This window comes from Actinia tenebrosa, unplaced genomic scaffold, assembly GCF_029948245.1.
Source record: "Actinia tenebrosa isolate PJP-AT-01 unplaced genomic scaffold, QUT_ActTen_1.0 PGA_scaffold0__85_contigs__length_37466705, whole genome shotgun sequence".
Classification (NCBI taxonomy): Eukaryota; Metazoa; Cnidaria; class Anthozoa; order Actiniaria; family Actiniidae; genus Actinia; species Actinia tenebrosa.
Window position 1 is genome coordinate 18943920 of NW_028292569.1, and position 25913 is coordinate 18969832.

At 37.8% G+C, this 25913-nt stretch overlaps 1 protein-coding gene across 1 annotated transcript; it reads right to left on the reverse strand.

Annotated features, from left to right (window-relative positions):
- Window positions 1-129: 129 nt before the first annotated feature.
- Window positions 130-23964, reverse strand: LOC116299691 (uncharacterized). Its single transcript, XM_031708405.2, is given in 10 exon segments — window positions 130-3236; window positions 3238-3493; window positions 4307-5973; window positions 6723-6872; window positions 7323-7369; window positions 8620-8731; window positions 10464-10637; window positions 20542-22601; window positions 23553-23655; window positions 23869-23964. Coding segments are annotated over 8 exon segments (4716 nt in total). The 5' UTR covers window positions 22588-22601; window positions 23553-23655; window positions 23869-23964; the 3' UTR covers window positions 130-2972.
- Between the last annotated feature and the right edge of the window lie 1949 nt (window positions 23965-25913).

Genomic DNA, 25913 nt, shown 5'->3' on the forward strand with positions numbered 1-25913 from the left:
CCTCGTTTACATTTTCGTTTTGCAAAGCGTGTATGTCCGTATTTCTTTTTTCTCTTTAATTTTACTCTGTCACTGAAAAATACACCCGAAACAATCTATCTAAACACGAATGAATTTCACACCTCTCAGTTTACCACGGATAGAAAAATTTATTCAAAATTTTCGAATCACCCACTAGTTACTAGGTCCCCTCTTTTTAAACAAAGCGTAGGCATGGGTTTTAGGAGTATTTTTCAGTATTTCGATCTATTAAATTTAACTAACTTTTTATAAAACTGAACTAAACATGGTATGGTTGAATTTACAGGGTTTAAAATGTATAAAAACAAAAGCTTTCACTAAACAGCACATTATCTCGCTCAAAATCGTTAGCCGTAAACAGGTAGTAGAACTACAATATTCTGACCACTAAATGCAGAATAAATTGAATAAATTTCTACTAGAAGCGAGTAGAAAGTAGGAGAAGGAACAAAAAATTGTCCTTTTAATCTTTACGTTGCTTGCAGTGGTTTTGTCTGTCCTCTTTTTTCGATTTGTCGCGAGAAAAAAGTAAATCGCAAGCGACTTTTCGTCTATACGACTCGGTTGAGATGAGTAGTAAAATAGAACAAAAACTTTGGGATGCGACATAATGTGCTGTTTAAATCTTAAAATTAAAAAAATCATTTTGGGTACCCTTATTCAATTACAAAACGAAAGTAATAAAACTAAAGAATTAATGAATATGTCTTTTTCTACAAGTTAAATTAAATAACGATTAATGTAATGAATATTTATCGATTTGTGATGAATGGATGAAAACACTAATACTACGTTCTACGCTAAACAGAAGCAAGCCAGCTTTTCCTGTTTATTCTGAATGAAAAACCGGTTTTACGAGATAAAAACATTTAGTACGTTCTGTCAAGAAAACAGGTAAAACAGGAATGCTTGCATTTGTTCGTACTTTTTCACTCGATCTTGAAACAACGCACAAACTTTACAATCGCCAGACTCGGATATTTTACGAATGATGTAGTTACATTTAGAAATAAAATCATATTTTCGTACTTTATTATTTACAGCGCCTGAAAATTGGCGGAGCAGAATTCGTGTGAGCAGTAACCAGAGGCGCACTTACACTCATATGGCATCTCGCCTTAACCAATCAAAAAGCATGATTAAACCAAAGAACCAATCATGTAACACAGGTTTCCCACTCACACAAATCCTGCAAAAAGTGAACGCGAATACGACTTGAATGGAACCCCTAGTCTAGGTATATAAATATTTTAAGATTATATGGAATATACAAATGGCGAGTTATTTCATAGTAAGCATTGGGTTGGATAGAAAAGAGTAAGTGTTCCTGCAGGCGGATTTATCAACTACTTTTTATATTTGTTCAACTATAAAGACAAATCTATTGTGGCTTGCGAATTGGACGCCATTTTGAATACATTTAGAAATCAACTCTGACGCATTTAATTATCCGTTAATATTCAGTCTTGTTAGTTAAGGAAAACTTTGGCGACACTGATCAAGAGTAATACATGTGACTTGACCATAATGGTTTGCGGGTTGATAAAAAGGCGGCAAGGTCGACGGCCATATTGAATTGCACACTCAAAACCTACTACGTTTTCAAATTTATTGAAATCTTGGCTTTTTTGCCGAAATACTTCAACGTTTACGACATTACATCGAAGAATTTCTTTAAAATCCAGCACAATAAATTCTCGGATATTAGTTTTGAGGAGAAGGATTTGAGGAGAGTAGTTTCCAATACGGCGGCCACCAACATAGACAAAAACGTATAATTTTTAATTACAAAAAATGCATTAACAGTTTCTTCCAAATTCATGGAAGAAATTTTGCATTACTGCAAAGAATGCCTTGAAAATGTCGCCACTACAACTACGTACCCTTGATATAGAAAAATGTACTTCCAGCTAACGTACTTACTGGCGACCAATCAGTACTCAAAATGAGTTTGAATTCCGGGGAAAAAGGTCGTGTGAGTTTGAGCGGGAAAATGTACCAAAGGCATCCCGAAAATTATAGTGAGTTGAATATTTAGGAATGATTTTTTTTTTTGGAAAATGTTCAAAATGCGTTGTACAAATGCTACAGCCATGAATATCAAAATTAAATCCGAAGAAAAAACTTAACATAAGGTTTTAATTTGAAGGTTAGCTTTATGAATAGACACAGGCTGAGGGGGAAAATGCTCGGCAAAATGCGACAATTTCTGAGTAAGGAAACGAAATAAATTTTGCAAAGCAAAAGTTTTTTTTCAAAAGGACGCTTTTCAAGCAAGCAGCTTATTCGAATATTAAAAATATAGTTCGAGCAAATAATTAAAGCGAAAAGGTATTTTGAATTAATTCTAGAGCTAAATTTTAATTGGTTTTTACCTGGAATACAGATAAATGCCGAAAAAGAAAATCCGATTCATTTTAGCGTGAATATGAGCAAACGCCAAGAAAGCCGTTGCATTTTTTATGAACTTTTCAAATCAAATTAAAACGATTTCTATGGCTACCATTCTGTATGACTTCAAGTCAAAACTAGAGAATATGAGTTTGATATTTTGCGTTTAAAAAGAGTCAGTGAAAAACTTAGTTGAAGAAAAAAATGTAAAAAAAACTAAAATCTAAATCAATGCAACAGTTATTACCAAATATGGAATGCATGACCAAATAACGAAACGGCACACCAAAAAAGGAAATATCTTCATGACCAAATAAGGATAGTTTTTATAACCAAATATGGAATTTGTGACCAAAAAAGAACCCGGCATTAAAGCAATCGGCAGATATCTATTAGTAACCCAACAAACACTGTAATATTTAAATTTGAAATACACCAATAAGAAAGAATTTAACTACACTATCAATATCTTACTATACACTACCATCAATACTTTGCCATTCTTCTTTCCCTTCACATTCCCTTCCCTCCCCTCCACTAGAGATCTCGTTACCTGGTTACTACGTACTTAACTTACTGTTCATCTGCGTGCTCAAGCACTTCTGTCTCACCTCTCGGATTTTTAGTTGCAGACTGTTCTTGTTCGGGAAGAGCTCAGAATGATCTTGCTGGAACTCTGAAGTTACACTGTCTGGTGGAAAGTACCCAGTTTGAGTTAAGAGTTCCATGACCAGCGTTCGTCTCTGGTCTTGGTTCTTCCGCGAAGAGCTTTCAGTGGCATCGTTCTTCGTTTCTGATGCACTGTGTTCCTTTGGGCCCGCTTCCTTGGAGCGCAGCAGCCTCGGCAAGTGCGTCTAGACTTGAATGATTAGATGCACTTGAGGAGGCCCTTTCTCCATCACCCTGTGGTTCATCTATCTGTCCATCGGCCGCCTTGGCGTGTCTAGACGAGTATCGAGTCTTGTGTAGTGGTGGTTTGGGAACGTTTGGTGAAAGCTTGGTTGGTTGATCTTTAGGGTTCCTGGGATTGTATTCAGGAAGGTCAGCAAATTGCCTCGTGAAATCCACGTCGGCGAGAACTCTGTAAACACAGAGAACTATCGTGATGACAAGACTTACTCACCACCTCCCCCTGTGGAGACAGCAAGTTAATCGTGACGATAAGATTAACTTACCCCTCCCCCAGTGGATGTCAGGATAGCCGAGGTCTGAAGTGCATACGGCACCTTAAGGTACGGACACACGGGCAAACGCAACAGGACTGTTGCACCGTGTGTCTACCCCTAAAACTTGTTGCACGCAAAGCTGCATGCAGCAAATCTGAAATTGAATTGCGCTCTTCTCTTGCAACATTGCGCGCAACAAACTTCATCGTGTGAACAGGGCTGCAACACTGCGTGCAACATTTTGAAATTTCCAGCCAATCAGCTAGCACCAAATTTATAACTCCTGACCAAATACCTTAGAATAGCAGGCTGACACAAGCGATGTTGCGTGATTTCGTTGAAATGTGAATTTGTAACTTTTTGCGTGCAATGTTGCACCGTATGTCCGCACCTTTAGCTACTGCACATGTCTGCAGTGTATGACATTGGTTTGGAATTTTTCAGATACGATTTATCATTTTAATTTTCATAGATTTCAATTCAAGATCTTAAGATGCCTTTCCACTTTCTAAGTTTTTCCTTACGAAAATCTTGCATGTACTTCTATAAGTACTGTCTTCCCAATCGCTTTACCCAGTCCCTGCGTTAGAAATAAGTGCCCAACCTCCCACGCGTTTCAGTCAAAAGTCGTGAAAAATGAACAAGCGCGCTTAACCAAGAACTACGCAAGGGCGAACAAACGAACGCGCTCACGCAGAAACTAACAAAAACATCTTAAATTAACTTACTCCTCCATTCCATCATTTACGAATCTCTTGAGAATGGTCTTCTGTTGAGAGCTTGTCTCGGTTCTGTCATGGCCTTGTCCAGCTCCTGTTTCTAGCAAAGCTGTCCCAGTCTCTTTGATCTGCTTTGGCGAGTCAACGTCGGGCTGAGCGTCTACATGAGTACTCATGCTTTTGCTAGAGTTGCCGCCGACTCCTTCTACTGTAGTCTCAGTTCCAGTTGAGGCAAGATGGTTCGGGTTTTGAGCTATTCCTGTGGCGTCAAGACCTGAGTTGGGGCTGGAAAGTTGTCTCGAAGAGTCAGAGCGGGAAACGTTGACTTGCGTGTCAAGGGTAGAAGACTTCTCGACCCCTGTAGAAATGACAGGCGAAGAGAAGTGAAACGTACTTCTTGTCACCCCTAGAGTAGGGGACATCAATGGTTTAAACATCTGCGGGGCCATACTCTGAAAAACGGTACCTGAGTAGGACTGCCCTTGCACTGATGGGACAATTTGCAAGGGTCTTATCTGTGTTTGTCCCTGTGTCCCCACTGGAACTACTGACGATGTTGCCACGGAGCCCTCACTTGAGTTAGTCCCTACTCTAGGGAGCACAACGGGCCATCCATCTTGGGAATAGTTAATGGGTAAATTTTGGACCATTCCTTGCAATGCCGCAGAAGCACCAAACGGTTTAGTTCCCAGAGGAATAATCCTTGATGTCCCTTTTGGCTTTGCAGTTTTCAAGAAGTTTGTTATTGCAGTGGATGTACTTGAAACTCCACCAGGGAGAGGAGCAATGGGTTTGAGCTGGGTTTTTCTAGTGGGGGAGGACAGAGGGCTTTTGTTTGTGGCTTGATGTTGAAGATTATTGCTGAAGGACTGCGAGTGTGTCTTATCGGACTGTACATTTGGCCGGATGGGTAACATAGAACTGCCGGCGTTGCTAACAGAACCTTGGTCGTTGTCTGGAACCCCTCGAGGCTGGGCAGTAGAATGGACCGCGGAAGAATTCAAGACTCCACTAGACCCCGCTTTACTGAAACCACCATTCGAGAGAACACCAGGTCCTCTTGCTAAGATCTGGTGGCGTGATGACTTGGGCCTAAATACCGATCCCTTGGGTTTAAAATTCCCGCTGATTGTCAATCCAGGGGAAGATGACTTCGTTGACGGCGCAGTCGTTGGTCGTACAAAGGTGTCACAGTCTGCACTTTTCTCGGAATCCCCCGAAAGCTGTCTTCTGAACGTTGGCTCGACAACTCTATGGGTTTGCTTCCTGGAGTCATGCTCTCGTGATGGTGTTTTGGATCGGACAGTGGTGCCGTTTGAACCAGCTTTGGACAATACGTCAGGTGTTCTTGCTCGTCTCGTGAAAGGTATCGGAGAATACTTAGCTTTACTAACGTCAGGGGTCAAACTACGTTGGTTAAACCCCGCAGTAACAGCTGGAGAAAATCGTTGTTGTGGAAACACTCGACTTTCAATGTCCTCATCGTCGGACGAGTCAAAGGCTCCTTCGTTTGCGTCCAGATTCTCGCGACATTCCAACTCGACGGATCCTTCATCGTCGCTGTCCTGCGCATGCTCGTCAGGATTCGTGGACGAAGAACAAGGCACTTCTGACCGAGTTTCTTGCTTATTTATATCAAGTTTTTGTTCTCGTTCAGCTAATCGTGTGGAACACATCTGTAAATGGAAAAAAAATTAACATGAAGATAATCATCTCGCTCACTACAGTGGGACGCGCCTAATCGTGGCCACCCAACTTATTTTTTTACTAATAACGTTAAATCCTTCCGCCAAGTGTTTCCATCAATCAAGCGACTTTTTACGAAAGTGTCCAGTGTACGAAAGTACGAAATAATTTTATATTTTGCGGTCATGCTGATTGAGTTAACGTGTAAATGCAAAACTATTCTCCCGGTCTGATTTGCTAATTAGTAAAAAGAAAATAAGTTAGGTGGCTACGCCGTCCACCTCAAGGCATTTTCGTTTCTTTTTCCGCGATGGCAGAACAATAAAATCCTTTTGCATTCGGGAATTGAATTCTTTCTCATTTAAAACGATTGTAATGTTCCTGCCATCTAATATGGCTGCCGTCAAGTGATAGCGCAAAGCCCTTATTTCACCCCGAACGATTCTCAAGCAATGGTCCTTTCTCACACGGCAGTCATGTTGACTGGAAGAATAGATTTTCCTCCACGTAGTTCCTCCTTATTTTTAGCGATCAAAACAACCAACGGAAAGAGCGCGCGCTCGTTGACGTCAGCTTCATCTGTCTGTCCTCTTATTGATGATAAAAAATAACCAATCAGCGCGCGAGAAATTTGTAAGTTATTGTAAAATCAAATTTCGTGAAGTGAGCTTGGCCATCTCGTGGCGAAGAGAAAAAGTTACATGGTTTATTCACGTGACTTGGAAGAAACACACTTTACCTGTGCCAGTTCTACTAGCGCCTGAGGCGAATCTAGTCCCCTGGGTTGTGGGGTGAAGGATCTTTGGACAGACTCATGGGACTCCCCCTGGTAGATAGGCGTGCTCTGTGAACGCTTACACCGCATCTTTGGTTTGATATCGTCCATGCTCTGCTAACATAGGGTTTAATTTATTTAGAATAGTAAAAGGATGGGAAATGATAAATGTTAATAGAAGTGAAGAGAAGGGAAAGGAAAGGAGGGGGAGGTGGAAAAATTGAAAAAAAAAAGACAATTAAATGATGGAAATAAGAGTAGGGAAGGAAAGACGACCGACAGGAAAAAACTTATATTTTAGACGTTTGCTCCACACGTACTAACACTACACTCACTATTATGTACGACACAAAATGCTCAACTCACATTTTTCTTATTTTGCTGAGGGAGGAAAACCAGAGAACCTGGAGAAAAACCCTCGTAGCAAAGCACAACACATCGAAACCCAACACGTTTAAGTCGAGATTGAGCCCACGACCTCAGGCGTGAACTATACAGCGGTGAGAGACAGCGCCGTATCAGCGCATGCACGTCATGTTTATAACAAGCGAGTGAGATATTTACCTTCACGTCTTCAACATAATCCAAAGAACCACTCGGTAAACCCGAACCTAAAAACAAAACACCAAAACTTGTTCAACCGGTTATAAAGATCTTGTTGAAATGTTAAAAATCATAAAAGAGCAAAATGAGGGTGGATTGTGAGATAAACAATTTCGTATAGATAGTGAAAGAGAACTATCGGTACGTACATACATGTCGAGCCGTAACCATAATTTTCGTGACTGTGAAAAGCTCACGGCATGACACACACTCGTCACACGGCAAGGGATAAGCCAGACGAATCACACTGCACGAGAATTTACTCTCTATCCAATCAAAATAATACTTGAAACACATGCGGACTGGGTCACACCAAGGTCGTAGGACTTTCTAAGTACACCAAGCCAATCAAAGTATAAAATACTCTGAACACGGCATAAACACGGCGCAGACAAGGTCACGCCAGTGTAACGGCGCTGTCACACCAATCACATTCCGCGAGGAAAAAAATCAGTCAATTAAAATTCTAGAAAGTATCACGGTCACGGCACGGCACGCTTACGGCAGAGCTTTTCAGTCACGCGAGAACTGCTCTAAGCATTTCGATTGGATGAGCAGTAATTTAGCTCGCTATAGAGAATTTGAAACAGATGTAACCGAGGAAGGGGAACAATGGCCGGAATAAAAATAAAAATTTTAAATTTAATGTGTTATCATTTTGAGCGGGAACACGCAAAATCAAGATAGCAGAGGTTTGCAAAATCAAAGCCCTTTTTTCCCTGGTTATATATAAATCATTAAAGTGCATATGACACGAAAAACGTTTGATGTTAAAAATGTGTATTTTATTGGCATTAATAAGAATATCACGGTTAAATTTGTTTCAAGAACGTATTTCTCTAGAAATTCAAGAAAATTTAGCACAAGTTGTGACGTCATTTTGTTTACAAGTCTCCAGATTTAGTTGCAAATACACGAAATATGTTTGAATGTAGAATCTTAATTTCAGGTAGTACACTTTTCAGTTTCCCAACATTTGGAGAGTGCTACGTAAGCTATCAAATGAAGCTGAATAGAATATGCCTTTTGTTGTTATTTTATACGAATTACAATTTATATTTAGTACATTACTACCCAATCTAGAGTACGTGTCAACAAAATGACGTCACAAATTGGGCTTAATTTTCTCACATATCTCAAGAAATAAGCTTTTGAAACAAATTTTATTACGATATATTTATTATTACTAACAAACTATACATTTTAAACGATGAAATGTTTTCGTGTCATATACACTTTAAGTGTCTGTTGTCGTTACCTGAAGCCGAGTCTATCGAGTCCGCTCGTTCTGATGTCTTCCTGGGAGACTTCTTTCTGTCCTTGGAACACCATTTCCAGTCAGGATGCGCTTTGTAATGGGCTTCTTTGACCTGTTGACCAAGAATGAGGTAGCCTGGTTCAGATACATACACTCATGGTTGAATAAAGGTTTTGCACCACCACGTGACGGCAGCCATGTTAGATGGCAGAAACAATAAAATTGTTTTACATAAGAAAGAACTCAATTCCCAAGAGCAAAGGGATTTTACTGCCATCTAACCACAGGCAGCCCAAGCTGTATTATGGGCTTGGGCACTTGACGGTTCAAACCCTCTATACCGTATTTACTCGATTAAGCAGGGCGACGCTTATTAAATTTTTGGGGTTTCATACGCGGCGTTAATTCGGGGACGGCGTTTATTAGAGGGCGGCGCTTTTATTAACAAAATGTGTTTATTATATACGCAATATGTAATCAACGATTTAATACAATTGAATACAATTGTTTAAGATATACAAATAAAAAGGTACCGACTGATTTGTTTTGATTGACGGCAACGAAAAACCAAATTTCAGCGTGCAGCTCGCAACTAGCGAGTTCGTATGTTTATGAAAATAGCTTTTGAAAACCACTTAAAGCGCCACGGCGCTTGTCTATTTTTTCGGTTTCATATGCGGCGTTAATTCGGGGGCAGCGCTTATTCGAAGGCGGCGCTTATTCGTAATAATTTTGAAATGCGGCGCTTTGTTGAGGCGGCGTTTAATCGGGGGCGGTGCTCAAACGAGTAAATACGATATTTAACGATTATTTTCCAAGGCGAAGTCATTATCGGTGGAATGTTTACCGAGCGGCGAGTCTTCGCGCGACGATGTAACTATTCTCCATAGTCACTGAGCCCGAGGGGAATAATTGTTTTAGTATAAGCTTAGACTTGAATATAAGAGAAAAGTCGAAATTCAGGATAAAAAGACCTTGTAGTATTACTTCCGCTTTGGAAATCTTTGGAAAACCTCATATTCACCTCAAGAGCAGTGATTATTGTCTCAAAATCACTGGCCGCTCAACCAATCACAGCGCGAGAAACTCTTTATTCAAGTCTAAAATTATGCTTCATACATATTAGAAAAGAATTAAAGTGGTAGTGGTATAGCTGCTGATGGTGATGTCGATGATGTTGGTTCTAACGATGACGGTTGTCTTCTCATTGATGAGATTGAACCCTGAAACAACCTCTAGGCTGATATATAAGTCAGGGCACGGCTAACTCACAGATCGAACCCTGAAACAACCTCCGTAAGTTTGGGCACGGCAAACTCATAGATCGAACCCTGAAATAACTTTTTGGGTGATCAAAGTCAGGGCACGGCTAATTAACACACAGATGAAACCGACTCCGACAACAAATGCCGACTCCAGGAATAAAACCCCCGAGACCCCAGATGTGAGAGATGAGTATACTTCTGCTACACCACGCTTGATTCCCAAACACCATTTGCATAACTAAAGGTATCAATCTTTTATTCGTTAGAGCAGACTGATTATTTTGGCAGCTTACGCTGACGTGGGTCTGCTTTCCATCACGCTCGCTACCACTACATTTATTATTTATGCACACAACACTCGACTCACATGTTGATTTTTACGGAGGGAGGAAACCCGCATCTGGAACCCAGAGAAAACCCTCGAGGCACAGGAACAAAAACTCGATTCACGTGTGGATACCCTAGGGCTCGAAGAAGCAACCAGACCCGTTGGGCTCATACTGGCGGTGAAAGACGACGCATTAGCAGCATACGCGACCCATGCTACCCGTATTCAAAGAGGATTTTGGTCACACAAACCTGCGCAGCAAGATGGTTGTACTCCTGTTTTTTGTCCGGTCCAAGGGCATACCACCATTCGCCCAGTATCTTGCTAACTGTCCTGTTGTCCTGATGCGGGTTCTGCTGGTGGACCAAACCACGGTGACGCTTACTGAAGATCATGAAAGCGTTCATGGGACGTCTGACGTAGTCCTACAATATAATGAAATATATGAATGGTGAGATGGGATAGAAGGAACCGATGGAGGAGATGGATGGACGGAAAGTATGAATAGGATGGATGGATGGATGGGAAGTATGAATAGGATGGATGGATGGATGGATGGGAAGTATGAATTGGTGATGACAAACGGGATGGATACACAGGTCTGATGAATAGAAAGATGGATGGGAGTAATAGGTGAATTAGTTCATTTCACGAATAAATTATAAAATGTAAAAGACAAATCTACTTGAACGCTGTGTTTGTATACGGCTCTACAAGAAACCTACAACACTGATGACTGCAATAGACTGTCTGCATCAAATGAAGCTCATTAGCAAAATGTCATTTTATTCAAGGGACCGTCGTAATTGGGGAAACCTGTGACGGTATCCCTTACCTCTCATCTGCTTGTAATTTGTTTATATTTTTCTTTTTCTTTTTTTTTTTTTTAACTATGATTTGATGTGAGGTAAATGCTAAATAAATAAAATCATATACATAACGCAATAAAATCAGTCTCTACAACAAACTACAAATAATATTATATTGAGCAAACAAAAATGACCTTGTTTTAAACGAAGGTTGTCGGCGAATTAATTATGCATCACCAAAAACATTTGTCTCAAATTTAAAAAAAACTTATCCAACATTGCATGTTTTCATTATCTACAATCAAACTGTTCGGAAACGATATTTATTATGCATAGATTTTTATAAAATGTTCAATTCATTTGAAAAGATTAAAAAAAGAAATTGCCTATCTTTTTCTATTTCATTCATTATTAAAAAGCAAAAAATATATACAGTGATAAGATAATCCCAAAAACACATTGCTGACATCTTATCTGTCGATGACAAGCTATTTATCTGCCTAACACTTCGGGAAAATTATTATTCTAATTGTTAATGTCACACTTTTAGTTGACAAACGAAGCCACAAATTTCAATCTTTTTAATGTAGTTTAGGTGTTGTGCAGATGTGCAAGAGTAGAGAATGCAATGGAAAGTGAAATCAGAATTGCAGAAACGTGTTTTTAAAAGGAACATTAGTCTAAGCAGTGTTGTACATAGCTATACGAATTGTAGTGCTTTGCTACTTTTGAGGCCGTCATAACAATAGAAGTATAAACGAAAGAGGCAAATATGTCAAACTTGAAATTGTAGGATGTCTGATACCTTGAAAAATACAAATATGAAATTATGGAAACTTTATTTGTAAAATTAATAAAGAAATGAAGATTAGCATCAACTTTCAGACATTTCAAATTTTAATTCAGAAAGGAAATACAAAACAAAGACAAAAACAGAACATACAAAATTACTTATACTGTAAAATGAACAATATCATTTCACTCGTTTTTAAGCTCAGAAAAGAATTGCAAAGAAAAAATCAGAAAGATTTAAAACTCCGTACGAAATGTTATTAAGAATGCCATTTCACGCCTGATTTTTTTATTTCAGAATAAAATGCTGTAACTGCAGGAAAAAATTTCAGAGACACTAAAGATATAAAGAATGGTGCAAATTCACGGCTTTTACAATAGGCCAGAGGCTGTTAGAGTTTGGGCAGTTGCTTTAGTTTAATGCCAGCTATAAAGTTTTTCTTTCCATAAAAAGAATATATCATTAATCTATTGGATCACAGCCATGCAGCTTCTTCAGACTTATGATGACCACGCACTTCACAACATAATTTCTGAAAGCACTGTACTCTTTACACATTTTCTAATTGATTAAATTAAGGTGTTCTACTTTCTAAGCAAGAAATCTCTAGGGTAAACATTAATATACATGTATATATAAAGGGAACATAAAATGGAAACAAAAAAATAAGCTCAAAATGTCAAGCCTGAATTTTAAAAATGAAATTGGAAAATAAATTAAAACGGTTAATTGAATTCAAACTTTGAGATAAAAAATCGAATTCAATTACTTTGAATTTCCAGTCTAAGAATGTCATTAATTCAGAAAGTGATATTAAGCAATAATTAAAGAAAGAGAGAGAAAGAGATTTTAGAGGAAAGAGCTACAAGCTAGCTATTATATATGACATCTTAGGATTATTATTATTGAATTATAAAATTAATATTTAATTTATTTTTTAAATATATCACAGCTCTTGTATATAAAAAGAAAAAAAAACTAGAATATCAATAATCCAATTTTTGTCAGAATCTTATCAACCTTACAAAGTTTAACACATTATGCAAAATTTATATCATGTGTTGATATCTTCCGAGTTAATATACATGATTATGCAAGAATAAACATGATATTACAGTGACCTTAACATTAAGACTTCATTAGTAATCCTAGACAATTTATAATTATTAACTAAATAAGTTTATGATAAGTTTATAAGAATCTAAAATGTAATTTCAAGAAGAAAAAGGATAATTTCATTGACATAGTCAGCCTCAGTTATTTGTCATTGTAGCTACCGTAGCTTATTACAATGTTTAAAAAGTAGATCTAAAACCCTTTTGAAACTAGGAACAGTGGCACCAAAGGAATAACAAATAGATCTTTTCTTTAAATAAAATACTGTTGCATTCCTTGATAACAGACTCATTGACTCTGTGTTACTCGTCATTTCTGCATCAAAAACAAAACAAAACAAAACAAATTATTAACCAACTTTAGAGTAAAGAATGTACAAGAACTTAATTATCAATGATGTGCTTGAATGTACAAGACGAGTGATTAAAGCAAGTTAAAGTATGTACGTTTGACATTTTTAATTTAATGCTGAGCATTTGAGCATTATTTTGTCTCTCTTGAGGCCGAATGATGTCATAGTGAAATCAATCAACTATAAACTCCAAACAATATTTTTCTACAACTTGTGCAGTCTTAAATAAGGGAAATAACATCTGTAATATAAAACCACCATAATAAATTCAAAATTACAAATTAATAAATAAATTAAAGAATAATTTTGAGAATAATGGAATAATAAGATAGTATATAGTCATTCCTTTTTAATTATGAAATAATTATATGTTCTTCAGAAATGAGATTTAATTTGAGAATTATGGTAGTCGAAATTCTTTTAATATGCAGTATATATGTACAATGTAATAGTAAATCTCTACCAACAAATTAGCTATATATACACTGTAGGTTAGCATGTAATACGTCAGCCAACCTGAATTGATTTACACTAAAGATTCAAGATTTTTATTCTGAAGATAAATTTTGGAAAATATATACAGTATCAAATTTATCCTATTCTTAAGAAAATAAATCACAAATTCCAAATTTTGGATAGTCTTATAAACAGTTATTAAAAAAACAACTAAAATAAAATCACACAAAAAAAAATTGTTTCCTGTACAATATATCAACACTCATCGAATCTCATTTTTTCCAAGTTTTTGTTTAGCGCTCCTAAATATGCACCTGTTATTAAAAAGGGCAATGCTTGTTTTATTTCAACATTTCAATAAACTAAAATATTCCGCATTCATATGACTGTAAATTCAAAGCATCTAGTTTAAATTTATATTCTATAGCTTAGTAGCTGCACTGTATCTAAACAACATATTGTATTTATTACCCACAGTAATTCTAAAATCACATCTAGGCTGATCTTGTCAAGGCATGACTAACTCACAGATCAAACCCTAGGGCAAGGCTAACTTATAGATCCAACCCTGAAACAATTTCTGGACTGATCATGTTACACACGGTACTTTTGATCCCGTTCGAACCAATAGTTGACACGTTTTTGCTGGAACTTATATTTACTGCTTCTTTCTTTGAGATCTATGCTCAGTACATGTGTGTAAGAATATATCCCTATCTATATCTCTGGTTACAAAACTACTATCTGGTTACATGAACATTTCGTCACACACTCTAATATTTACATAAAGACTTAGTCACGAAATGCCGTACTAGTTTTGTGTCTCACATACTCCCCCACTTAAAATGATGTCCTCCTGGACATGACAAAACACTAAACATAAATCAGACGTGTACACTATTCAAAGACTATCTACAGATTATAGAGTTCAAGTGAATTGGGTTGATCAGGCCCAATCAGTTCATTGCTGTCTCGTTTTCTATAGTCCATATGACTTCTCTTGTCCGCCGGCGCTGGGCACGTCGTCTCTCTAATGTTTCGTGTAGTAGGACGTGTGTAGTCCCTGACTAATCATTGTGTATTTGACACAGTCCCGTTCCAGTTTTTTTTTTTTTTTTGATAAACTATAAGAATAATATGCTAAAAATATATCTGTTAGTACTGCGGGTTGTAAGTGTTGTAGCCATTAAACTGTTGGCGATACACTGTCCATGGGTATACAGGTTGGTTGTAAGGTTGTTGAACTTGTCCCTGTCTAGACAAGACTGGTGGGTTGATGAAGGTCCCTCCGTGTGCAGGAGCGGGGTAGTGATACGTCCCTCCGTAATAAGGGTAAGCTGCGATACCATTTGCATGGTACCAGTTAGTCATTGGTGTCCCAAGAGTGTTGTAGGTTAGCGTCTGTGGACGGCGTCTCTCGCGGACTGGTCTGCCTTCCGGTTCTGTAGGAGGAACTGCTTCTAATTCTGGTACATTTATTTCACTCGGCCACGAGGCTTGGGGGTCTGGTTCAAACAAAACTGGAATCTTACCCTCAGTCGGACCAACCTTTGCTGAGCACTTTATAATTGTTGCTTGCTTTTTGGGTATTACAATGTCTCGCTTGCAAGTTTTAATTTCGGCAAGTTCGCAGTATGGATCAACCGCGCGCAGCGTACTCACTAGCCCTTCTACGTCGCTTCTTTTCAGATGAGTCATTGTCGCCGCCATACTGTCTACTATTTCGTCCTTTGTTTCCCCTTCACGTTTAACAAGTTCTGCGATAACATTGTACCCAATAATAGGTGTGTCTAATTGGTCTCGTGAAACCAAGAAAGGAACTTTGACTTTAGCTCCCTCTCCTCCTGACAAAAGCTCAAAGTCTATTTCGACCCAACCCTCAAATGGGAAAGGGGTACCGTTGGCCGCTGTCAGGTTTAGATTTTGCCCATCTAAAAGTTCCCCTATTTTACGCACGGTAGTCCCATCCATTTGTTTGTCAATCCAGTCTTTGGGGAGGATAGAAACCTGAGCCCCAGTATCCCATAATGCATCAGTTTTGCGACCATTTAACAAACAAGTTATCATGCATTTCTTCCCCACCAAATTAACAACTTTGGTGAGTTGTCCTGGCGTGAGGTGTGTGCGGTAAAATCCTTGTTCTCTCATCTCTTCATTCTCTTGCTGGGTGAGATAGCCTATTGCATTGCAAAGTGTTTTGTGCTCATTCCAATGTGCAAACTTACACGCACTTGAACAGTAATTAACACTTTCGCATCCCGAACAAAGTATGACTGTTTCTTGTTTCCCTTGTACTCCGCACGACACGCACACATGGGACTCTTTGTTTTCCCGGACTACTCCCTGTCCCCCGGGCGTAGCCGTCGGGAGTTTCCCGACTTTGTTTTGCAACCCCGCGCGAAGTGTTCACCCGATCCACATTTAAAACAATGACTACAACTTTCAGCGTTGTTTTCTTCACATTTAGTGCAACGGCGAACATTCCTCTCTTCCTTCCTTCTTTCGCGCGGTTTATTTAAATCCGATCGAATTGCAGCCACTTCAGCCTGAAGAGCCTTGAGCGTTGCCATGTAGCTATCTTCACTCTGTGCTTTCCCACTGCCATGGTTCTTTGGCGCTGGTATTTTTCTATCGTTTTGTTCGACAGGAGCGTGAATTTGATTAACGAGCGCTTTGCGTGACCCAGGACTCAGTTTACTCATGCGCTCAGACTCTTCCGACGCCGCAGCATTTAATTTCTCCATTAGCTCTTCGTCACTAGCGTCAGCGTTTAACAGATGTGGCCGAAGCTTTGTGCGTATGGATTCCGACTGCAGGCCGGTCTCGATCACGTGGCGAAATAAACCATTTACTAACGCAGAGTCATACTTAACAGTTCCTTCGTTCGTTTGCGATGCAAAGAGAACTTGTTGGCGCAAATCCATGACTCTAATTAGAAAATCTTGCGGAGACTCCTTCGCAGCCTGACATGCCGTTGTCAATTCTTGGTAAAGCTCTGTACTAGATTTCTGTTTATAATGTGCTTTTAGAATCTGCTCAAGTTTTCCTATCGTTAGCGCTGGCATCATTTCTAAATAAGATCTTAATTTAAGTGATGGACTAATCGCTCTGATCACGCCTTCGATTACTTCTGTCTCGCTGTATTTGTTCTTAAGACCAACCTCGATTTGCCTCAAGAGACTTACGAGAGACAAGCGGTCTTTGTGCGTATCTCCTCCAATCATACCAATGATACGAAAATCGCGCCTGAGTGCATTTCGTACATCTACGACGCCTACGTCACTAAGAGTACATACCGGTTCGATTGCTTCCTGTTTTGATGATTTGTTACCTGGTTGTAGAGATACCAACTTTTCGTTTGCTTCGTTGATTTGCTTCTGGTAATCCTCCATCATCTTCTTGAAGTTCTCTTGCATCTTCTCTAGTTCTTTCTTCGCTTTGTCGTATTCAGCATCCTTCTGCGCTGTGTTGCTCTTCTTGGTGAATTTGCCGATGTCTTCAATGACTAACTGTTTGTCCTCTGCGCTCTCTATTACTTCTTCGACTGTCCTCCGTATTTTCCTCGATAACTTTAGTTTTCCTTCATCTTCACAAGGCACCTTGAGGTGCTCTGCTAACTCCTGCAAGCGTTCTAGCGACAAATTTAAAATTTCTTGCTCCAATCTCAACTGCTGAGCCTCTAAATCAAAATCCATCGTAGCCGGCTTGGTCTGTTATTACACCACACCCCCAAATCTTGCAAAACCACGTTCTCTAAAGTTTTCTGGCGTCCAAACGGACATTAATTCCTCTTAGGCCACGTACATCAAGTCTTCAGTACCATACGAAGGGAATGCTTGACTTATTTGCGATGAAAGCATTCAAAGGAACGCTAATTTCGTATCCATGTGCGTCCAACACAACATCAACTTCTTTGACCACGAGGTCAATCGTCTTCCAGGTCTAGAGAACCGCCTTTTTACGAGAAATTCCTCGATTAGCGGTCCTGGCAGGGTCGCCAAAATGTTACACACGGTACTTTTGATCCCGTTCGAACCAATAGTTGACACGTTTTTGCTGGAACTTATATTTACTGCTTCTTTCTTTGAGATCTATGCTCAGTACATGTGTGTAAGAATATATCCCTATATATATCTCTGGTTACAAAACTACTATCTGGTTACATGAACATTTCGTCACACACTCTAATATTTACATAAAGACTTAGTCACGAAATGCCGTACTAGTTTTGTGTCTCACAATTACAGTCAGGGCATGACTACTCCTAGATCAAACCCTGAAACAACCTCTGGGCTGATCAAAGTCAAAGCACTGCTTAACTCAATACTAACTAAATTTTGCAAGTTAAGTTAAGTAAGCTAGTTTTATTAACTCTAAAGCTACAATATCCACATGCATTGAGCATTTTCATTTGTAATTTCGTGTCATTGTTTGAGACACTGATATCATAGACTGGTATACTTCATCAGTCAGAATGAGTCGAGTTCGTTTAACTACCATATGAAATATAATATTACACGTACATTATAAAATACATAAGATCATATTTAAAATATATATATTATTTCTGTAAATCAGTTGTTCAAACAACCAGAATATTCTACCAGGGTCCAAAATAGCTTGATGCCAATGACTATAATATATGCAGGACAAGCATTAGTATTACAAATAGCAGGGAAAATTAAAATTAGAGTACCATGAAATAGAAAATAAAATGGCAAGTGAAATTTTACCTACTTAATCGTTGCTTACCAATTTCCTTTATATATCTTAGTAATTAATATATCTTTAATTCATACACACACATATTTCGTATATTTATACTCCATATCATGCATATAAATATATGTATGACGTATGTACACTATGGAAATTTTATTCAAGAAACAAATCAATGCATTAAATCTATAACTTTGAAAAAACCAATTTCCTGCATTTGTTCTGACAAGTACTTCATGAATATTTTAAGTATTCATTCCACCTTGGGCTGTTATTTATAGATAGATATATATTGTATACACCTATTTCAAAAAACATTGTTGGTTGGATAACTTAAATCAGAAATCTGAGAGCAATTGGAATTATGGGGGACTGAGTGTTCTCTCATTCAAAATTCCATATACACTTACCCAGATAGTTTGCCAGTGCAGGTCTGACATTGCCCAAAGTTAGTTTATCAAGATATTAACTTTTTGCTAACTACTAATTAAAACCACAAACAATTTACAGCTTACAGCCCACAATTCCTTTCGGTCTCAGATTTCAGATCTCCGACCGACAATGTTTTATTAAATAGGTGTATATATATAAATATATGTATGATATATGTACACTCTAAACATTTTTTTCAAGAAGCAAATCAATGCATAAAATATATAATGTCGAGAAAACCAATTTCCTGCATTTGTTCTGACAAGTGCTTTATGAATCTTTTAAGTATTCATTCCACCTTGGGCTGTAATATGGATAGATATATAATGTACATATAATATAAATATATGTATGATATATGTACACTCTAAAAATTTTATTCAAGAAACAAATCAATGCATAAAATCTATAACTTTGAAAAAAACAATTTCCTGTATTTGTTCTGACAAGTGTTTTTTTAATGAATCTTTTAAATATTCATTCCACCTTGGGCTATTATATAGATTACTGTTTCTGGCGACATATTGATACCCAGTTGAGCTAAAATCCAAGAGTATAATTGACAGATCTCTTTGGCACATATATTTGAATAATATAATGCTTTGGGCTATACCAAATATAATGTATTCACATTATAGTACAAATTCACATTGTCAATAAAGTAGTGCGGATCCACGAAGCAACAAAGGAGATATAAGAGGTTTACGCTATTGAGAATATCTGCTCACAAATTGGAATTTAGGAATGTTGATTTTTGCTGAGCTAGGAAAATCGGAGAAAACCTTTCATAAAAGCAGAACAAACTACTCACCTATATGACATTGATTTTGGGAAGCAAACCCTGGTCAAAATGGTTTGAGGCAAACGTTCTCACCTCTGCCACCTATGCTTATATATTAATTCTCTTTACCACATAAGATGCTGCCAAGAGCATTGTATTATATATTTATTCATTTATGTATCATTATATATTTTTTTAAATCTTGACATTTTTCATTTTATGTGTGCGTATTTCCAATTTCTTGAGCCAAATGTAATTACTATTAATTTTACATAAATTTTGACGAGAATTAAGATGATTGCTTAATGGGATTATCAAATAAACTAGGCATTGCATATTTCAAGTAAAGTGTTATGCCAGGGATATGAATCTATGGAATGATTTCTAAGAGGTTTCTGCATATCATTTATCCATGTTATTGCATATTTGTATAGATAGCTATAACTAACCACTACCATAGTAGTATATTAGCTGTATATCTATTAATAACTAAACATCAATTATGATAGAAAAGGAAATTGCTATATATTTGTTAATAAATAGATAAAAATAGATAATTGGAGGACTAGGAGTACTTTACAACCTGGCTTAGAAACAGCATTAAGCTAATATGTTTGAGTTAAGCTGCAGCTACTTGATGTCATATAGGTCAATAAGCAGCTAGTTTGTACATACTATTTATTACAAAGATCCAGTTCATCTGGATCTATTTCTAAAAGGTTAATGCAATAAAATATAATAATTCGTTTAGGTTTAATTCCTAATTTGATTAAAAAGTATTATCTTACATTATATTTTGCAAGGATCTTGTATTACTAGTCTGACAATTGTTTCTCATGTCAATTATTATTTTCATTATACTGTAACTTACCTTGGAGTCCTTGCCCTCGTCTTTGCCTTCTGATCGAGTACGCTTCCTTGAAGGTCCTGTCCCAACAGCATCATTATCCCGTTGCATACCGCTTTCATCAGGTAATACTGAAGTCCGCATTTCTTCATCTTCACCTTGGGAGTCATCATGAACAAGCAAAGAGTTGATGATACCAGTTTGTAGCTTCACAGTTTCACTTTCATTTTCTGAAGACATAGTTCCAGCTAAACAAGCTTGGTCCTGTTTTTCATTTGATACGGTATATGACAGATGAGGAATTAAAGTAACCCATGGGTGGATTGCAACTTGGATGATATTAACTTGAGTACTTGGAATCTGCACTGTAGGGACATGTTCAACCACTTTAGCTGCCTCTTGTGTTTTTAAAATTGTTTTTGAAGTTAAAAATGATTCCTTAATAGAATTTTCAGAATCTGTCGGCTTTACTTCAGGCGGAAGAGGTCCTTTATCTAAGTTACAAGTCTCATGTCTTGGTTGCGTTTGAGTGACAGGAACAAATGTACTACTAGATGTTACAGGGAGCGACTGAGGAGGTATGGGTGAATACATGACTCGTGCGACTTTAGCTTTTGGTGGAGTGATGGCAGACGGAGCAGGAATCGGTGACACAGAGAAGGTCCTCTTTGAAGATATAGCTGGTGGGGTTGGTGGAACTGGTGAAGTTCCTCCCCCTGCAGGTGGTGAGATGGGTGAAAATGTTCTCTTTGTAGGAGTGTTTGGTGAAAATAATGGTGATGGAGAAGTAATAGAAGGTGTAGCACTATGTACATCCTCTCGACAATGGATGCCAGAATCTGGACTAATAGTATTGGTAGATCCAGAGCCATTGAAGAAGGGAGATAATAATTCAGTGCTTGATGATCGACCAGACTTGCTTGCCTTCATGTTGGGTTTATGTGTGCCAGGTGTGACTTGAAAGTTAAACGATGGTGAAAATGACCCTCCAAAAGCTGGTGAAACTGGTAATGGTGTTGCTGGGTTTGAAAAGGGTGTTGCGCATCTTGAGTTACTTAACGAAACTAACATGGCTGCTGCTTCTTGCTCTTTGTCATCTAGATTCCGCTCGTCATTTGTTGCATTAACCTCTCCCTCAACACTGCCTTCGCTGTCTCCTGACTCCCAGTCCAGTTCTCTCCCATGCATCGTTCCTTTCTTGCGACCAGGAATAGAACTTAAACTTTTTATTGATTTTCCCTTCAAAGACAGGTGCCGAGAGCAGTATCCTCTTCGTTGTGACTCCTTGTTGCAATTGTCCCGAGAACACAGCCGTCTCCATTGTTTTCCATTGAACTTCTTTCGGATGCCATTCGGCATTTGGACTATGTCCCCTTTCTTATACTTCTGTTGGGTAGGAGTTGGGGTCCGAGAAACTAATTCAGTGTGAGATGCTTTTGAAGGAGAAGCTCTCCAAGACCGCTGACTATTGTTCATACCAGTTCTATTCTGAGAATACAACTCACTTGCTCCTTCAATCTCCTCATCTGATATTGCGCTATCTGTATTTTCATCCTCATTGAATTTTGTCTTGCCATCGAAGGATTCTTGAAAAGCTAACTGCCTAGCAACTCCCTGCCTTTTAGCCAGTGTTGGCGAAAGTAGACTCCTGTTATTCAAAGATTTATTTACATCTGTATTTACTCCAGTCTTTTTAGCCATGGATCCTGTATTGCTGAGCCCAACTTTTCTTCTCCCTCCATCATTTCTTGGCGAAGATTTCAAGTCGTTATTAGTGTGTGCGGAACCAGTTGTAGACAAAGGAGGCAAAAATAGCTCCTTACTTGAACATTTATTATCACTACTTCGAGAGTGTGTTTTTGTGTTTTCTTCAGGTCGATCGTTCGTAGTTTTTTGAACTGAGTTTCTTTGAAGGTGGTTGACTGGTATGGCTCGGTCGTTAGAACTTTTCTTCTCTTCTTCTTCAAGTTCGTTGTCTTTCTGTTGTTGTTGTTGTTGACTTGAAGTGGTTTTTAAATCAACAGCTTTACTCGTAACCCGTCTAATTCTTGATCCAGTTCGTCTATTCATGCTTAAATTTAGTCCTAAAATCCAAAACAAAGACAGCTTTTAAAAATCTGAGCAAAAAAAAAAATTCCGAAAAAGAAAACGAAAAACTCCACAAATATATATTTACAAATGGTAGTAGTATTTGAAATGGTTGCCATCAAGCTATGAATTCCACATCTCTAAAACTCAAGACGATGGGAATTTTTGTAGGATTTAAACCCAGAAAACTAGAATTCTGTCCGTCGACATGAACGTAATTGAATACCTAGATTTTCTAGTATTAAGAATTGAGTCACTTCTAATTACGAACAAGAAAAGAAATTTATGTCCGGTGACCCAGAATGTTGACAACAGCGGTGAGAATTTTTCTTGTTCGCCAAAAATACACCTGAAAGCGAAGCGATCGATGAACGAGAATATTTTTTCGCTTTGTAGGGGAAGGACAGATTTAGATCTGTTTCTAGAATAGATGAAGATTTAGCCGTATAAATTCTAAATAATGATCGAGATGGGTCCGAGTAGAATGCATAATACATGAACTCAAAACGATAAACTCTTAGCAAAACGAAAATCGGTCGTACAGGATAGCATCAGCAATATGGAGTCAATCGGGAACAACAACCCACCTCGAAACAACCTATAAAATCGCCCTAAACATACCAACAAACAATCAATATTCAGATCGAGGAAGATCTAACCTTGTTGGGACGATTTAGCTCGATAAATCGATGGCTAAAATCCGTAAAGCCAAGCCATTGCCAGCTGACATGATTGTAAATAACTCAGGAATGAAAATTTCCTACGGATTTTGAACTGAAAATATCCCCGATTTTACTACCAACTTGAAGAAATTCCACCGATTGATGAAAAAGTGTTGACTGGATTCATGAAAAGTCATATGCTTGAAAATTCTACGGACGAATGGTTCAGAAAGAAAAATTTTCTTTTGGCTTACAAAACAATAGTAAAAATAGGTCTAGACTTGCCCGTGGTCTTGTTGATAGTGAAGGAAACTTTGAGAAGAAATTGTCGCTCGCCAGCAGCTCCGATCACTGAATTATCCTTCGTAGTTCTTGTTCAGTCCCATCCCTAGAAGCGGAATAGATAAAGAGCTAAAAAGCGTGTTTTGTGTTGAGGTTAAAGGCGATAAACAAGTTTGAACGTATTCAAGACGAAACGAAATCCAAACGCCGAAACTATAAAAGACAACGCCGTCCGACGACATCAAAACCGCACAATTTACCACATTTTAACCAGCCGTTTCATATCCCAAACATCAAAACTAGTCTTAAATATCCTTACCGTAGAGATCGGTAGTTTTTTTATAGTGGAGTTGTAAACCCTACGGTAATCCTACAGCGACAATAAATTTTATAGACTGAATGAGTACGAGTTGCATATGTGAGCAAAACAGATCGAAGGTTGTGATTGGTCGAGAGATTCAATAGAGTCACCACTGTGGACCCCTGTTTACTGAACTGTCCTCAACCAATCAGAATTCAGCTTACAAGGAAATATCCCGTCAAATTTACACTATAATTAAGATTTAAAAACACATATCCACAACGCGTTATCTTTTTTTGGTCAATTCTATCCCAAAATAAAATATTTTTCACTGATTTGTTCTTATTCAAAATTGCGTGTACTACCGGTTGGGCCTTGGGAGGTTTGTTTGTCGTTTCGTTTCGCTTTCATTGAAGATAGAGGTGCCGAAAGTATTGTAATAGCATAAATTATGACCCTAACTTTAAAATTATTCGAAAACAGCTGCCGAGCTTTTAATATACACTGTTTATTTGTAATTTGAAAATGTATATATTTAAAAATTTTGGAATATCGGAGCACAAAAATTTTCATTTTTTTTAGCTGATTCAAAACTATGTTAGAGGATTTTGAATATGGCAATTTAACGTATTTATAATAAGAATAATTTATTCAGCGTTCTTCAAGCATTATCTATTGGAGTCTTATATGTGGTAAAGCAGTAAATAATTCTTAATTTTTAAGTGAGAATTTTTTTTAATATAAACTACTCAGACTCATTAATTTTCTCGTAAATTGTTATTAATAAATTAAAGCGAAGCAGATGATATCGTAAAAAAATTTTCCAGGCTGATTGTAATTCATAGTAACCATATTTTGAAACATATATCTAGTAATGGATTTCATTTAAATTCGGCTACACCACCAAAAATGAATATAACTACTTATAGGATTAACTCAAATATTCAAGTATTTTCATTCGCTTAGAGATGTTCGCTTACTACAAAGCGTGTGATCAAAGCTAATAATTATTTTCCGACAAAATTATATACACAGCTAGTCACGGAAGAATAGTAATATTCAAAATACTGCAAAGATGATGACGTAGATGAATGATGCTGATGATCAAGCGTAATATATTCTTTTACCACAGGTAACCCAAGCTCTGTGTTTGTGTATTTGCGTATTTTTAATCTTCTAAGGAATTATTCAATAAAGTCGAACAAGGCCTTGATTGCGCTTTGAGTTTTCTATTAGCTATTTGTTTTACTGTATTTGGTTCCGGGCAAGTTTTTCTATGTTTTGTTTACCCTAAACGGTAGCATTCACATACCATGTCATTCAACGAGAAATCCAGTTTCAAGAGCTGTGATTGGTTAATCTGCGTGGCATCCGAAATCGTCAATCTGACACAAAATTTCCGAATTCAACGCAGTCTATGATTGGTTAGAATTTGAAAAGCCAGGATTTCGAGGCATGGGCATTACATACCAGGTAGCCTCATTTCTTTCCGGCTATTACGCGTCACCAGCTAATCTACTTGTAATAGCTGATCTGAAAAAAATAGTTGGCCAATCAGAATCTAGACTGCGAGCTAAGTTCCTCTATTTCCCTTGTTCGCTGTCCGTCTGTCTGTCCGTGTCGATTGGTCGAGGAAGGTTGGTTTTGGGGTGAGGATTTGAGGTGTCACTTTTGCTCTCGAAATGGTATGAGCATGGCCAAGAATCGAGGACAGTTCAGCGGATGTATACGCGGGCGCATAACTTCTAGTCTAATAATACTCCTTGTAACTGCTTTGGCAGCATAGCTCAATGATGGAGATTCAATACTTAACTTATCTTTCAATTTCGAAGAAAACATTGTTACATCCGACATAATTGCAGAATTTATTGAAGTTAAATATTGTCAGGGAATTTTACTCACAACCACAGGTAGCCCAAAATTACAAGACAAATTGGCAAAGGGAACCCATGCAAATGGTTGAAGAATTTCACCTATTCATATATTAAATGTCACTTTTTTAGACCAAAAAAACTCTTCTTTTGATTAAGATGATGCGAGTAGAACTGTTTGAAGAGTAGGAA